Below are 14,854 nucleotides of genomic sequence, written 5' to 3'. Positions count from 1 at the left end.
GGTCCAGCTGCCCCTGCTCCATCTTCTTGGGCAGGAGGGATGTAGGAGCTGGTCCAGCTGCCCCTGCTCCATCTTCTCGGGCAGGAGGGATGTAGGAGCTGGTCCAGCAGCCAACCATCCTCCACTGCCTGTGTGTGTTTACTGTCCGCTTCTCCTAGCACCAAGCGCCTGGGCCGCAGATGAGATGAAGCCTGGTGGGTGTTTTGTCTTCACGTCGTCCTCGGAGGAGGCTCTCCGGCTTCCTGCAGCATGGGGCTGCTGGGAGGCCAGTAGCATGGGTGGCTCCATGAGGGAAGGGGGCCGTGAAGGCAGAGGGCTCAGTCCTCTCTGCAGCCTCCTTCACTGGCTGTGGGGTCCCAGGCCCGGGGATCAGCCACTGTCTAGGGGAGGGCAGGGCCTCCCCGGGCTCACAGCTGCAGACCTGAGATCGTGAAGTGAGTACGGCCCCACCTGTACGGCGGCAAGCGGGGACACAGACAGTGAGCGGCGGAGGACACAGGAGACCTACAGGGAGCTTCTGGTCAGGCTTAGCCTGTCCTTTGGGAGGTCAACGAACAGCAAAACCAATCACTGCTCCCCTGTTCCTGCTGAGCCACAGATGGACGGACTGGGCTTGAGCAGTGTGCTGCGTGTCGGGTTCTTGGGGAGCTGGCCAGGGCAGGGGCCACAGCTGTTCCCGAACCTGAGCTGGTTCTACAGAGGCTGGTCCGGCCCAGCCTGGGCTGTCAAGTGGCAGTGCAGGCTGCTGCTGATGACAGGTCTGTTTTTCTGCACGTGGCTCTGAGTCTGTGGGACCAGAGGGGTGAGTCCCCTAGGAAAGCATGGTGCGGGTGAGAGTCGAGGTCACAGCCAGCCACGTGGGAAGAGGCGGGGCATAGACGGTCGGTGGGCTCTCTGTTACCTGTGGGTGCCCTTTTTCCTGTGTAGTTGTGACCCCTTTAGACCCAAGGTGGGTAAATGAACAGCCAGCTTGTTACGAGCAAAAGTGGATCTACTGGCAGATGTGTTTTCCCTCTTTCCTGTTTCTGTCACTCTGTTTTGTCCTGGTTTGTCTCCAGAGGAGCTTCTTGTCACACGGCGTGCTATGGAAGGTGTCTCAGGCAGGGAAGGGCGTGGGAAAGACTTGGTTTCGAGCAGTTATGTCCAAGCACGCGCTGGAGTCTTAACCCAAGGTTTGGGGCGGAACTAGCGTGGAGATTGGCCAGGAAGTAATGGGTTTTTAAAAGTTATCATTGCACATTGGAACTGGTGGTCCAGATTTCACCCAAGCACGTTTAACCAAGGGCGCTCACTAGACTGAGCTTGTCTTTTTTCTTTTCTCAAAGGACCAGGATTCCTAGAGTAAACAAATCTAGCCATGTTAGGCAGCCAGTGCTTTATGAAAAACGGGTGATCCTAAAGCCTAGGCTGTTAAAAGCTGATGTTTTCTGTTGCTGGGAGAAGGATGTTTTTGCTCTAAATGAAAGACGTGCTGGGGGTATTTCGGAACTTTGTTTTGGTGATTGTCCGTTTTGCCAACAACTAACATCTGTATTTATTTTTCAACCCTCCCCCCAATGGCTGATTTGCATCTGTTTAGTTCTCTGAGTAATATTTCATTTCCTGACTTTATAGGTTGCTATAAAATCCATTCGTAAGGACAAAATTAAGGACGAACAAGACATGGTTCACATCAGACGAGAGATTGAGATCATGTCATCCCTCAACCATCCTCATATCATCAGTATTTACGAAGGTCAGTGATGCCTCTTTTCACTCCCATATCGGTTACCATTTGTCATACCGCGGGGTCTTGCCAAGACTGTTATAGGTAATTGCCCCGCTGGGCAGGAGCCAAATACTTTCCTTCATGATGCAAAAATAGCCCAGTGTTATCTCTTACTTGGTTACCCTGAATGCAGCCAGACACATGTAGGGCAGCTCATTCGGGTCATAAAACGTTGCTGGCAGGCGCCTTATTCCATCTTCCAGGGTCCTCGGTGGTTGCCTAGCAACCTGTGTTAGTGAAAGCCATTCTGGGAGAGACAGCTGGGGACTCCGGAAGGTGGCAGCTTGCTGGGTGACCCAGTAACGGCAGATACATGGCTGCTGTCACTCCCTAAAGGGGACCGCTTTGCTGGGGGTGTGAGTTCCCAAGCGCAGTTCGTTGAGTTAGGCATGAACTCTTGAGCAGGCCCAGGCTGAGGGCCCGAGGTGCTGAGGAAGAGAGCTGGGGCCGCAGATGCTCTGCTAAAGGAGCCCAAATTCTAGCTCGTGTTTATAAAAGAGCAGGGCGGGGTAAAACTTATAAAAATGTTTCTGCTTCAGTTCAGCTCTTTGGTCCTTCCTGGGAAGAAACAGAAAGTATAAACCTCTCACAGCCTGTAATTTTTTTTTTTTAAATATCCTGCAAGAAATGACACAGGCAATGTGTGTGATTGAAATACTTGTGTTAAAATTAAAAAAATAATTGCTCCTTCAAGCCCTCCGACCCCATGTGTGTCTGTATCTGTATGTGGTTTTTACCCACAGTGAGATTACGCTGTTTATGCTGCTTTTCTTTTCATTTGTTACATCACGTACGTCTTCGTATGTCCGTAAATGTTGTTTGTAAAAACATTTAAAGAGGCTTCATAATATTTCATTTATGGACATACCGTGATTTATTGAATCTCATTCCTGTGGCCGAACATTTACATTGTTCCAAATTTCTGGCTGTTATGAAAAGGGTTTTATTGCTCTTCTTTCTGCAACATTTTCACAGTTATTTCTGAATATTTTCTTATGAAAAAATTCCTAGTCTTAGGCTTAATGAGTTGAAGTGTTTCCCGTGGTACTTTTGAATATGTGATGCCTACAGATAAATGAACCTATTTTTAATTTCTGAGGGAACGCTAAGGGGTTATCCAGTGGGGGCTCAGAAACCAGATGGTGTTTAGCTTTCTCCATCTTTGTCTAACATCCCTGTTCTTTGCTGCTTGTGTTTTTGCTTCTTACCTAGAAGTAAATATTGGAATATCTTCTCTTTTATCCCAGTCTTGCTAAGGCTCATTTTTGGAGCCCTTGACGGTATAGAATGTTTGTGGGGAACTTTAATTCTTCCACCATGGATTCCTTTACCAACAGCTCTTGCAGTGATTCTCAGAGTGCAGCGCCTGGGCCAGCAGCAGCAGGTGGGGATGCCTGGAAAGGCAGATTCTCCGGCCTCACCGTGGCCTGCTGAACAGGAGCCTGGGGCAGGCCGGGCAGTCTGTGCTTTACCAAGTTTGAGAATCTCCCATGTGCTGGCTGTCTGCTTGCTGCCGAGCAATCTTCAGATCAGCTCATGCGATTACAGATGAGTGTGGTGTGGATCCCAGGACTAGGAAGCACACAAGGGGCAGTGTGGAGAGGTATTGTGCAGCCATGCAAGCAGCAGAAACGGGGACCCCGCAGGCCTGGGGCGTGGACATTTTCATGGAGATGCGTGGTGTCTGGGCTGGCATAGAGGAGGCTTTTTTGGGGGAGGAGTCAGCAAGCATCGACTTCCATGCTGATAAATCTGAGTATGCTGGAGAGTAGAGGGAATTTCTGAAAGTCACCAGCAGTGAGAGGTTTGGAATGTGGGGCGAGACTGAGTTTATTAAATTCTGCGGGTTTTGCTGCAGGTGGCCTGGTTACTGTGGAGATCTGAAGGCCAGGGTGACGATGAGCTATGTGGTGTGGACTGTGAGGGTCATGTGCTGTCTGAGCACTGCTCTGAGCTTTGCTGGCCCAAACAGGAGCTCTCTGAGGAGGGCAGCGAGGCCACCCCCAGCGGAAAGTCTCCAGCTTCCTTCTCGGGAGGCGGTCTGGAGCAGCCGAAGTCCGGCATGCAGCAGCTCCTGTGCCAGCACCATGCCCTCTTTGGGACCCAGGCGGGAGGAATGGGGAACAGGAAACTGACCCTCTGCCGAAGCGCCAGCCAGAGATGACCCTCAGTGGAGGACATTCTGCTACAGGGTCAGGGTGGCTCCAGTCCAGCCCTGCTGGAGGTGTCAAGAAGCAGAGAAGCTCTCGCTTTACAACCTTAGAGATGTGTACTGTGTGGGTTAAAGTATTTTTGGTGACTAGAAATAATTTCTCTTAAGGCCTCAGGTGGGGGCTGGGGCCTGCATTTGTAAAGCAGGCTTTGGGCGATCAGGGAGGAGCTCGAGTCTGCATGTCAGACAGACGTGGGGTTCAGTCCCAAGTCCGGGGACTTTGTGCAAGAAGGTGCCCTCCGTAACCACACCTGCCCTCCTGCAGGACTCGCGATGGGGTTCAGCGGCACAGCACTGTCCGGATTAGCTCAGGCTCACGACTAGGAGGACACTGTGGTCACGATGTTTCAGGGCTCAGCGGCACGGTAGCCAGGGGGTACTCTACTGGGCAGAGTGGATCTAGAACATTTCCATCGCCGCAGAGATGCCTCTGACACAGTGCTGCTGTGTTGTGTTTCATGCACCTGTGTGGGTTGGTTTCTTTCTGGGGAGAAAGTGCGCAGCTTTTACCAGACTCCCTGAGGGATTCCTGGCCACCAATAGGTTAAAGAGAATTTGCTGGCTTGTAAGTGTTTTGTGACCGGCAAGTTCCATACAAATAAAAATCGGGGTGTTTACCTGGAAAACTCCTAGGGTCTTACATGGGGTCTTTTGTCCTTTTTAATTTCCCAGAGATCACTGGTTTCTGTTCCGTTGCGTTTCCCTGCTCCCACACAAGTTCTGTTCCTCCACACCCACTGAGTCGCCGTGGAGGAAGGCAGCTCCCTCCCTTTCCCGAGTTAGCAGCAGGAGCTCGCTGAGGCTGCGTTCCAGCTCTCACCCCTCCGCCTGGGACCCCCAGCGCCCCGCCCCATGACTGTGGCTGCGTCACTGCCCAGGACCCCGAGATCCTGTCTGCAGGGGAAGAAGTCCCAGAACTCTGACAGTGTGCAGAGACCTCCCACCCTCGTTCCACTTGGTCCCCAGCGAACCTGTGAGCTGGGCGGCCAGCGTTTCCCGTTGCGGGTTGGGGAGACAGGCTGCAGAAGGCTAAGGACTCTCCTGCGCTGGTTTGCTAGGACCCTGCAGCAAGACCGGGGAGGGAGACAACAGGCATCTGTTCTGTCGCACTTCTGAGGGCTGGAAGTCTGGGATCCAGGGGACAGCAGGTGGCTTCCTTCTGTCCGTCCAGATTTCCTCTTTTCACAAGGACACTGGTCCTGCTGGCTTAGGACCCATCTAGTGACCTGACCTTGACTTACTGATCTCTTTGAAGACCTGTTTCAAGTGGACTCATGTTCTGGGGTACTGCGGGTTAGGACTTCACTGTGACCTTGGGGGGGTGGACAGGTCAGCCCGTCACACAGCTCGCTGGTGGCCCCGACACCTGGGCCTCCCGACCCCATTTGCTCTTTGAGCACGCCCCAGTCCTGCATTTCTGTCTGGACTTGGGTCTCGTGTTGCCGCCTCTGCCTGGCCTTTCTCCCCTGAACTGCTGCCCTGGCATACCCTACAGCACAGTGGCGGTGGTGACAGGGACCAGGATCTGTGAGCCGCTCCACCCAGAGCCTGAGCGAGTGTAGAATGCCTTAATTTGCCGAGTGGGAAATCAGTGCAGAGGCCCTTAAATGGCTCTTTGGACATTAGCCAAGTGAATAGAAGCTATTAGAGAACTTTGCAATTTCTTCTTCAGTAAGGACCTTTATATTTACACACACACACACTTGCACGCAGCAGCAATAGCAGCACATGACAGAGCAGCAACCTGCCCAGCCCTGTGTGTTTAGGAAGTTTGGGTGTTCGGGAAGGGAAGGTCTGGAATACCAGCTCCAGAGAAGAAGCAGTTCATTCATGAAAGAACACTAAGAAGTACCTGCTGTGTGCGGAGTCTCATTTTAGGCAGTGGGAATGCAAGGGCAAACAAAACAAGTCCCATCTTTCTCAGAACTGGCATTCAACAAAGTAAGCAGATAAGGTGGCCCGGGGAAGCATTTCTGACTGGTGTGTTTGTAGAAACTGATTTTTGAGCTGAGTCCTTAGGGAAATAGGGCCTACACCCTTCAAAGAACTAAGTCTTCTAGGCCAGGGAACACATGCGCATGTGCTCATAGGAGGGACAGAACTTGTGTTGGCAGAAATGTGTGTTAGTCAGCTTTCCCGTTGCTGGGATACAGCACTGACACCTACAGCTTAAAAGAGGAAAGATTTGGCTTACAGTTTCAGGGGATTGAGTTCATGGTTTACTGGCTCCAAGGCAGAAGTACCACGGCCAATGGGTGTGGCCGAGCAAAGCTGCTTAGTTCACGGTAGCCAGGAAGCAGATCAGGGAGCAGTGCCAGATACTACACCATACACAGTGTCTCCATGCCCCACCCAGGTACACCCAGAAGTAGATTTTACTCACCCCCTGAGCAGCTCCTGAGCCAGTGGAGTTGGTATAATTAAGGTTTCTATCACAAACTTGACAGAGGACCTGTGAAGCTGAGGGAGGGGTGAGTTGGAGGGTGGAGGAAAGAAGGGGAGCGACCATGTCTTGGCCATGTTAGGTAAAGGGAGAAGTGTAGTTTCTATACCAAGTACTATGGGAAGTTATTGGAAGGCTCTAGGGAGCATGTAATTTTTTTTTTTTACACTTGAGAAAATTACTAATAGTGTGGGCTGGGAATATAGCTCAGTGGTACAGCACCTGCCTGGCAAGCACAAGGTCCTGAGTTCATTTTCGGGTACCGAAAAAAGAAATACTAATAGCTAGGAATTAGTGAGTGCTTACCCTGTGCTAGAAAATGCACATGTGTTATTTTATCCTTATATCTGTGAAATATGAACTATTAATACGCCTGCCTTATGGAAAATGTGGTACAGAGGCCACATTCATTTTCCAGAGTTATCCCAAGTAATAAGTAGTGGGTGAGTAGCTCATCCTGGAGAGGGGGAGAGGCTCTGTGAAGCCCCTCCAGATGTTAGGCAGGGCCTTTGCTTTCTGCTGTGTGCTGCTGCCGGCCGGAAGTGTTGTCTTAGAACCTGTGACACCTAGAATCTTGGCCTTCACTCTTCACTGTCTTATGCCTAGAAGAATAAATCTCAGCTTTGCAGATTGCTATTTGCAGGTAAAATACCTCTGCCAACATCTTAGGAAGAAGCTTGTGGCCCACATCTGGTAAACTCATAGTTCTAGTGTTTCCTAAACTCCAGAACACTGTGAAAATACAGGTTTTTTAGATGTCATTCATGATACCCATAAAACCCAGGACTTCACGGAATCAGCTTTGCTGTTCATCACATCTCAAGAGTGATGAGCCAGCCCCGGGGTGAACCATTCTGTTGACCCGTAGGTGAAGGTGTTAGCCCTCAAATTTGTCGGCTCTGGGTGGACACACGCCGTAGCTGGCTCTGATGTTAAGTCAATAAGAGGACACACCCCGCTCTGGTGTGAGAGCCTGAGGGTCACCTCGTCCAGAGAAGAGAAAGGAGGAAACGCACAGCACTGTGGAAGTGGACCCTTTCCGGGCGGAGGAATTCCTTGCTCTCAGCAGGAAGGTAATTGACAGTGTGGGAGAAGCAGCTGGAGAGGAAGTGCACCCTGGAGCTTTCCACTCGATTGCCGGGATGGAAGAGATAAAAACAGTTTCTGCCTGAGGTTCTGATTTCAGGACCGAGTTCACACATCAAAGGCGGCCGCCTCACCCCCACTTCCCCTGGAGAGCCTAGGAGACCCGATCCGCACAGCCACTGAGACGGAACATCCTGGCTGCACGATTCTTTCAGGGACCTCCGGGTCCCATCTGGCAACCGTGCAGCCGGGAAAAGCACATGGGGGCCGTGGAGGGGCGTGGCCGAGCCTTTCCTTTTATGCCCCTGGTTTTGATTTCTGGCAGGCTGTCTCCTGGCCGTGGGAGGTGATGCTGCTTTATCGGCTCTGTCTAGGCTGGCGCTGGCCACCACCCTTTCATCTCGTCTCCCAGCTCAGTAAGGGGGATCCTGGCTATGGGGACGTGGTAGGAAGGCTGCTTGGCATCTGTTCGCTGCGTTTACTTTCTTTGTTCTTCAAACTTGAAGAAAGACCCAGAAGAGACAAACGCGCACGCCTGCCTGGATAAGCGAGGCCGTCTCGAGCCCTGCCCCGGGAGCCTTGCGCCTGCTGTCCTAAGAAGCAGCAGCGTCTGGATTGTCAGCAGCCTCTGAAGTCCTGGGAAAAAGCTCTTCTCATCTTTCCAGAAACTGCACTAAGCTCTGCCTTTGCAGGTTACCTGTGCTTCTCAAATTTTGGTAGCTCCTTCTGGAAGGGGATCTTGCTCTTGCCTTCTGTTGAAACTTTCTGCTCTCAAAATTCTGTAGAGCAGAGAAGTCCAGGGCAGGGGCTATGGAGAAGCCCACAGCCCGAAGGTGGCCAGCACGCACCCCAGCCTGGACCAGGCCCGGGGTGAGATCCTTCCAGAGGCTCCAGCAGAGGTCTGGGAGTCAGAGAGTGTTGCTACCCCCTGAGAACAGCTGGGCCCTGGCAGAGTCCCTAAGCAGTGGCTCTCAAAGGCAGTCCAGGACCCACCCCGACCTTCTAAACTAGACTGGCATGGGCCAGGCCTCCTGTGAGTCAGATGTGAGCGGGAGAGGGAGAGCCACTCTTGTGCAAGGTCAGAGCAAAGCAGGCTTGCATTTCTGATGTCACTTGGCAGTGCTGGTCCGGATGCAGTTCACGCTTCTCAGATTCTGCTGTGTGGATCCAGGGTTCTCAGACTTTGATCCTGAGTGCTGCAAGCTGCAGGGGTCTCAGTGGAGTTCTATAAGACCCTGAGGCTGGGGGGCCATCCTGAAGGTTCCAATTTAATTTGCTAGGCTGAGAAATAGGGACTTAACTCTGCAGTCCAGAGGGGTAGAGCCCTGCTCTAGGAACTGGTTCTGATCATTTGTCATCTGTGGATTCCAGAGAGGAACACATTACCCAGGGCAGGGCGCAATACCTTGGCCTCGGGTTTGTGTGGTCCCTGCCCTCATCCTGGAGCCAAAGCCCCGTGAAACAGCTTGTTAAACTCGGCGAAGTTCTGCGTAATGCTAACATCTACTCTTCTGATCCAGTCACTGAGATCTTAACCCACCCCTCCGCTGCTCGATTCACATGTTCTGCACCAAGTCCCCGTAGACTGGACCTGAATGAAGGACTCAGTAGCCCAGCTGCACTTTTCATTGTAGAACGAGCTCTTCAGCAGTGATTCTGTCCAGCCACGTTTCTAATGAGTTTCCTATTAAGTTAGTGATTTGACCTTCCAGTGTATTATTTTCATTGTTTTCGTTTGATTACACCCAAGTCATTTTTCCAGAGGCCGGAGATTAGAAATAAAACAACTAAAAAACGAATGCTACTCCCTGGCTGTCCTGCCTCGCCCTTCTGAGTTTCCTGGAATTCAATATTTTTCAGTGCCTTAAATAATTCCACTTGTATTGAAGCTAATTTTTAAGTGGGAAAAAAGGACTGTGCGGCATTTATACAGGGTCTTTTGAAATAATGGGGACTTCTTGTTCCATTAGCATAGTAGCCCACAGTGCACACTTGCTGAGGTTACCCTGCTGCTCAGGGGAAGAGGCTGGGTTTGAACCCACGGAGCCAGGCTGCGGAGTCCAGCTCTTCACCGCTGCGTGATGGTGCTCGGTGAGGCAGCCTCAGGTACAGCGCTGCCTGGATGCTCCTCAGGGTGGCTGAGCTGTCCCTGGTACATCAGCAGTGGTTCCCGCTGGAAGTGTGATAAACGCAGGCCTAGCTTTTCCACCTAGCTCAGTGGTCGAGGGTTCAGCCAGCCCGCCATGAGACCACAGCTATGGTTTGGGTGAGGGGACAGCAAGGCTGTGTGCTCAGAAGGGCTTTGAGCCTCCTCATGGTCAGAACAGGGGTCATGCATTTCTTAGGTGTGCACTGTGTCAGGTTCCAGAGCTCTTGTGTAACCTGGGGTAGATGGATGGGGTTTTTGTTGTAGCCGGGAGAGCTGAGATTGTGTTCTGTGCTCCTGAGACAGAAAGGCCCTGATGGAGCCGTGGAGGGAATGGTCAGGGAGCTGAGTGTGTGCCGATGGTTGATGGAGCCCATTGCAGCTGAGAGCCCTGCTTCATTTCCATGGAAACAGCTCCCAGGGACTGTGGTGGAAGGAGGGTGGGGCCCAATGGTCAGGCCAACATGGTGTCCCTGAGTCCCCGCTTCCACACAACTCATTTCTATCCCAGCCGTGTCCCCTGCCTCTGGGATCTGTTACTGGGTCCTAACTAGGGCCAGTGACCTCAGTGAGACTTCAGCTTCTGCAGGTGGCGCCTACAGTTTCTTTCCATTTTTTCTGCCTTCTGCGAAGCCTGCGGCTGGCAGTGGGTGGCCTGCGTGGCTGTAGTTCTTCTTCGGCACACCACCCAACGTCCAGAAGGAGTTTTGGTTTAAGAAAAGACAATGAGTGAATTAAAAAGCCCTCCATTGTCCGAACCAGGAAACTCGGTGACTCAACCCTGACCACCTCCTAGGCTGTGGGGAACTGCCTGTCTGGTTGAATTTTCTCACCCTCACTGCCATGGGCTTCCAGACTCAAGAGACCTGGGGGCCACTTTGTGAAGCTTCGGGCCCATGAGATGTTTGAAACTTAGTTCTGGGGAGGAAATTTTTGAGGAACAAATCTTGAATTGACTGACTTAATGAGGTAATGTGGCTTCAGACAGTTCTTTCAAGGAGAGATCTCTTTGTTTCTGAGGTGAAAATTGTGCTACTTTCTGTGAGGCCCTTACAGGCCTTTAATAAGAAAGTCCCTCAGGAGTGGAAAGTGCTTTTGTCTGTGATTTGGGATAGTAGTAGACATTCCATCGTAGGAATGGCGACTTCCTGGAAGTAACTTAGGAGACAAAGTTGGGATGGACAGAGGTGTGAAGAGAATCCTGGTCAATCCACTTAAACCCTGGATCTTTTTAAGAGTAACAGACTATTCTTCCCTCAAGATTCCATACAGACCAGAAACTTACCGTCTGTTTCCACAGAAAGAAATCTTGCATTTTCCAGAACCTTCTCTTCTGAAGCATCCTGTGAATTGATCTCCACTCTCTCCTCCCTAGCCAAAATGGCCTAGCAAATTCGGCTCAAAAATGGCCAGTGGATGGATAAAAACCCCAAGATCTCCTCACTCATCAGTGTTTCTCTCAGGCCAGAACACTATTTTTATGATACACATTTTCTCAAGTTATACAAGTTGGGTTACTAACCTCCAGAGCAGCAGGAGGGACTTGTCAGGAGTTGGGTAATTAGCATGGTTGTGAAAGCCAGGCAATCGGAAGGCAGAGTCGGCCTGTCAAAGAGAACAGCTGATGAAATTCAGGATTAATCTGGAGAAGTAGCTATTGCTATAGCAACCAATCCCCACTCTCCCTTGAAACGGAAAATAAACAGCAAACAAGAGAAGTAATTCATGTTGGTGTCTGGGAAGAAGGAAGTCCCTTCTGTTGAAGAAAAAGGCGAGAGTATGGGTAATTTAGGATTTGTCAAAATAATAGTAAACTTACTGTATTAAAGCAAAACCCCAGTCATTTTGGGTGGTTCGGTTCCATGCTTGCTTTCTTCAGGAATCTTTCTGGGTTGGCTCAGGCTCCCCTCACCCATCCTTCACCCAGGTCATGTAAGTGTCAAAGGAGACAGCCTGTGGAGTGGACCCAGCCTCACGAGGAGGGGCTGTAACGGGGACAAGCAGGCCTCACTGCGTGGACCCATGCAGCTCCTTCTCACACACGCTTTGCTGAGCTACGGAGCCAGGCACAAAGGAATGCAGAAGTCAGAAGTCAAAAGTAGCAAAGCTCGTCTATGCTCTTAGCTCATATTCAACATAGTCACGACAGTGGCTTGTTTATCTCCCTGGGGAGATGGTTAGTGACAGAAAGAGGACATGGGAGGATCCAGGTGCCGTCTACCCAGATGGTGCTTTGTGGACTTTGCTTCTTTACTCAGAACCAGGCTGTGCGCCACATGGGCCTGGCCCAGTGCCCTGGGCCGCCTTAGGCCGAGCCAAGTTGCTCTTCGGGGTGCGAAGTTTCCTGGTGGGCCTGGCATGGCAGGGGCAACCATTCTTCCCTTTCTGGAGCCACTGGGCTCCCGGGTAGAAGTGTCTGGCCAAGAGACACAGGCTTTCATTTTTCAGAAAGGAAACCCTTCCCTAGTGCTGCAAAATAAGCTTTTGCTTAGTGACTAATAACACAAACACAGACAAGATTTCTGGGCTTATAAATAATTTGTTGTCAGAGTGCCCAAGGGCAGCGGCCCATTCTGCCAGAAGAATGGCCAAGAATGTCCCTGCCACCCCGCTGAAGGCGACCTGAGCCATGGGCATGGAGCCTTGGGCCTGGGGTGCGGAAGCTGGCATTCTTCAGCGCGATTTCCCAGGCCATACTCTTACACGTTTAAATCCTGGGCTGTTCTGGAAAAAGAATAGGTGATCGCTAGGTTCCTTCCTGCCCAGCAATCCTGATTTTGCAATAGTCACAGCCTGTTTGGGAAGAGTCATGCTGGCAGAGGGAGGGAAGTGGGAGGGTTTTGTTTTGCTGGAGGGGTGCAAGAGGCAGCCGCAGGGGTTGCAGGAGCCCGGCTGGAGCAGTGTTCACATCGGCCAGAAGGACCTCAGAGGAGCCCACCTGCGTGGCACTCCGGGGTGCAGAGTGCTTACTAGCGCAGACTAGGTCTGCAGCGCATGTCCTGTTGCTAGGAAGAGGGCCCCCAGGGCCTCTGGGATGAGGCGCCCCAGGTCTGGAAGTTGTCATTTGGCTCCTCCTCTGCAGGTGCCTTCAGGGCCTGGGCCCGTGGCTGGCGAGGGCTGGTGTCTTTGGGCAGGCCCAGCCTGGTGGATGGCTCTCTGATTGGCTGTCTGCTGTGACAGTGAGCAATTGAACTCACTGCTGGGACACCGGCTCATCCATCTGGTGCTCACACTGGGTCCTTACGGGCCCCTCTGGACATGCAAGGGGCTCAGGCACCCTGCAGAGCTCCGAGGCCCAGGGAGCAGGCTCTCCAGTATTTTCTGGACATCTTGCCTGGGTGGGGTGGGCCACCCTTCCCCCTGGGATGTCTTCCGAGCCAGGGGACAGGCCTGTGGGGCGGTTCCTCAGCCCCTCCCAGTGCAGTCTCAGGACGAGAGGGGCAGGGTGCTGGCGGGGGCGGGGGCAGGTGGACAGACTCAGGCATCTGAGGTGTATTACCTTCACGCGTGTGCGTTCGCACAGACTCCGGTGATGTTCACTTGCGGGGGCTGGTTGCATACAGTGATCGTTTCCGTCCTTCTGCCCTCACTTCCGGGCCTCCCCCCCAGGCCCTGCCTCATCTCAGAAAGTCTGCTTTCTTGTTTCCTACCATCTCTGCTTTATTTTGCTAATTTCTATTTCAGGTTTATCATGTAAGAAAAACCATGGATATTTAGCTTTCTGTGTCTCGTCTTATTTTATGTAGTGTTACAGTCTCAAGTTCCTTCTTTCTTTCTGCAGAGGACACGATTTCATCGTTTATCACTGGGTGGGGTTCCCTTGTGCTTCTGTCCAGCATTTCCAGTGTTGATCACATGTATTTTGGACGTGGGACCTGCAGGGCTTCCTCCATAAAATCCTTACCACACTGAGCTGTACTGATCGGAGCATCTGTCTCCGTGCTGCTGAGCCAGCCAGCGCCAAAGGACAGAGCCCAGTCACCAGACAGCCCTGGGTGGACGTGTGGGGGTGACCCATGCCTGCCTGCCACAGTCCCTGAGAGGCCAGCGGCTTTGGCTGTTCTAAGATGCCCTAGAGGCTGTGGGCATGAGGCCCTTTTGTATTTGCCTGTCAGCGTGCCTTCCCGCTTCCCACTGTTTAAGATGAGAAGCTCAGCTGCCTTCTCCAGGCGTCTGTCTGCTGCCGTGGAGCCTGAGACGCGCAGCCTGAAGCCATGTTTGCAGAGCCCAGGGTTTATTGTTGGTGGAGGGTGAGCACCGAGCTGGAATCTTGGCAGTTGCCAGGTCCAGCAAGGCTGGCAGCCCCCACCGTGGTCAAGTGGATCTGGCTGCCCTCCTCTGCCCGCCCCTTCCCCTGCATCCTATCGGGAGGGTGGACTGGACTTGAAGGAGCTGTGGAGGATCTGGAGGAGCCTGGACCTCTGGTAGCCAGGGATGAGCGGTGGGGAGGGGACCCGGGCCTGGGGCAGGTCCTTGGAACTCAGTGGTTCCTCGCCTGCATGCCTGTCCCTGTGCCAGGCCATGGGGCCCAGTAGCATGGATACAACAGCCGAAGGGGCCGTTACTGGGTGGTGCTGTCTGCGAAGGCTTTGCCCTAAGTATTTAGCATGTTGGGGTCCGGCGGTCTTCTCAGCAGTGCTAAGAAGTTTGTACCAGTTTCGCTCACACTTCACAGGCGACTAAAGTGACAAGGACACAGAGGGTGAGCAGCTTCCCCAGAGTCCCTGGGCCAGGAAGAGGCAGGGTTGGGAACCCTGCTTGGGAGGTCTGGTCTCCAGATACGGACTTTGCCTCTCTCAGGCTAGGCACGCAGTTCTGGCAGAGGAAATGGATGCAGAACCTGAACAGGCACTGTTTGAAAGTGTCACTAGGCAGAAGTGGCCAGGCACAGTGAGAAGCAGAAAGGAGGCAGGTTTGGGTGCAGTTTGAGTTTCCATCTCAGGATGGCAGAGATAAAAAGGGAGGCAGTGTGTGTGTGTGTGTGTGTGTGTGTGCATGATTGTGAGAAATGGCACATAGTCCTGCCCTGGTGGGCACTGGAGGAGCTCAGGAGGTGGAGGGAGCGAGGTACAGGCCCTTTGGGAGGTCTTTGGTGGCCTGGAAAGTTTTTATACCGTCACCCTTGGAAGGGATGGATCTTGAAATGGTTATCATTTATTTTGTTCAAAGGACGTCTATGTCAAAGCTTCAAGTGTGGAA

The 14,854-nt window shown here is 52.3% G+C and overlaps 1 protein-coding gene across 1 annotated transcript in view; it reads left to right on the top strand.

The window, feature by feature from the left end:
* Positions 1-1,614: 1,614 nt before the first annotated feature.
* The window catches only part of Nuak1 (NUAK family, SNF1-like kinase, 1), a gene marked incomplete at its 5' end in the record, with an annotated part of 31,829 nt that continues 18,589 nt past the window's right edge, over positions 1,615-14,854 (top strand). The window contains 1 exon segment of the mRNA XM_013519022.1: positions 1,615-1,735. Within this exon segment, the coding sequence (XP_013374476.1) occupies positions 1,615-1,735 (121 nt within the window).

Source organism: Chinchilla lanigera, unplaced genomic scaffold (genome assembly GCF_000276665.1).
Source record: "Chinchilla lanigera isolate Chin_1 unplaced genomic scaffold, ChiLan1.0 scaffold00004, whole genome shotgun sequence".
Taxonomy (NCBI): Eukaryota; Metazoa; Chordata; class Mammalia; order Rodentia; family Chinchillidae; genus Chinchilla; species Chinchilla lanigera.
This window is presented reverse-complemented; position numbering and strand designations above follow the sequence as displayed.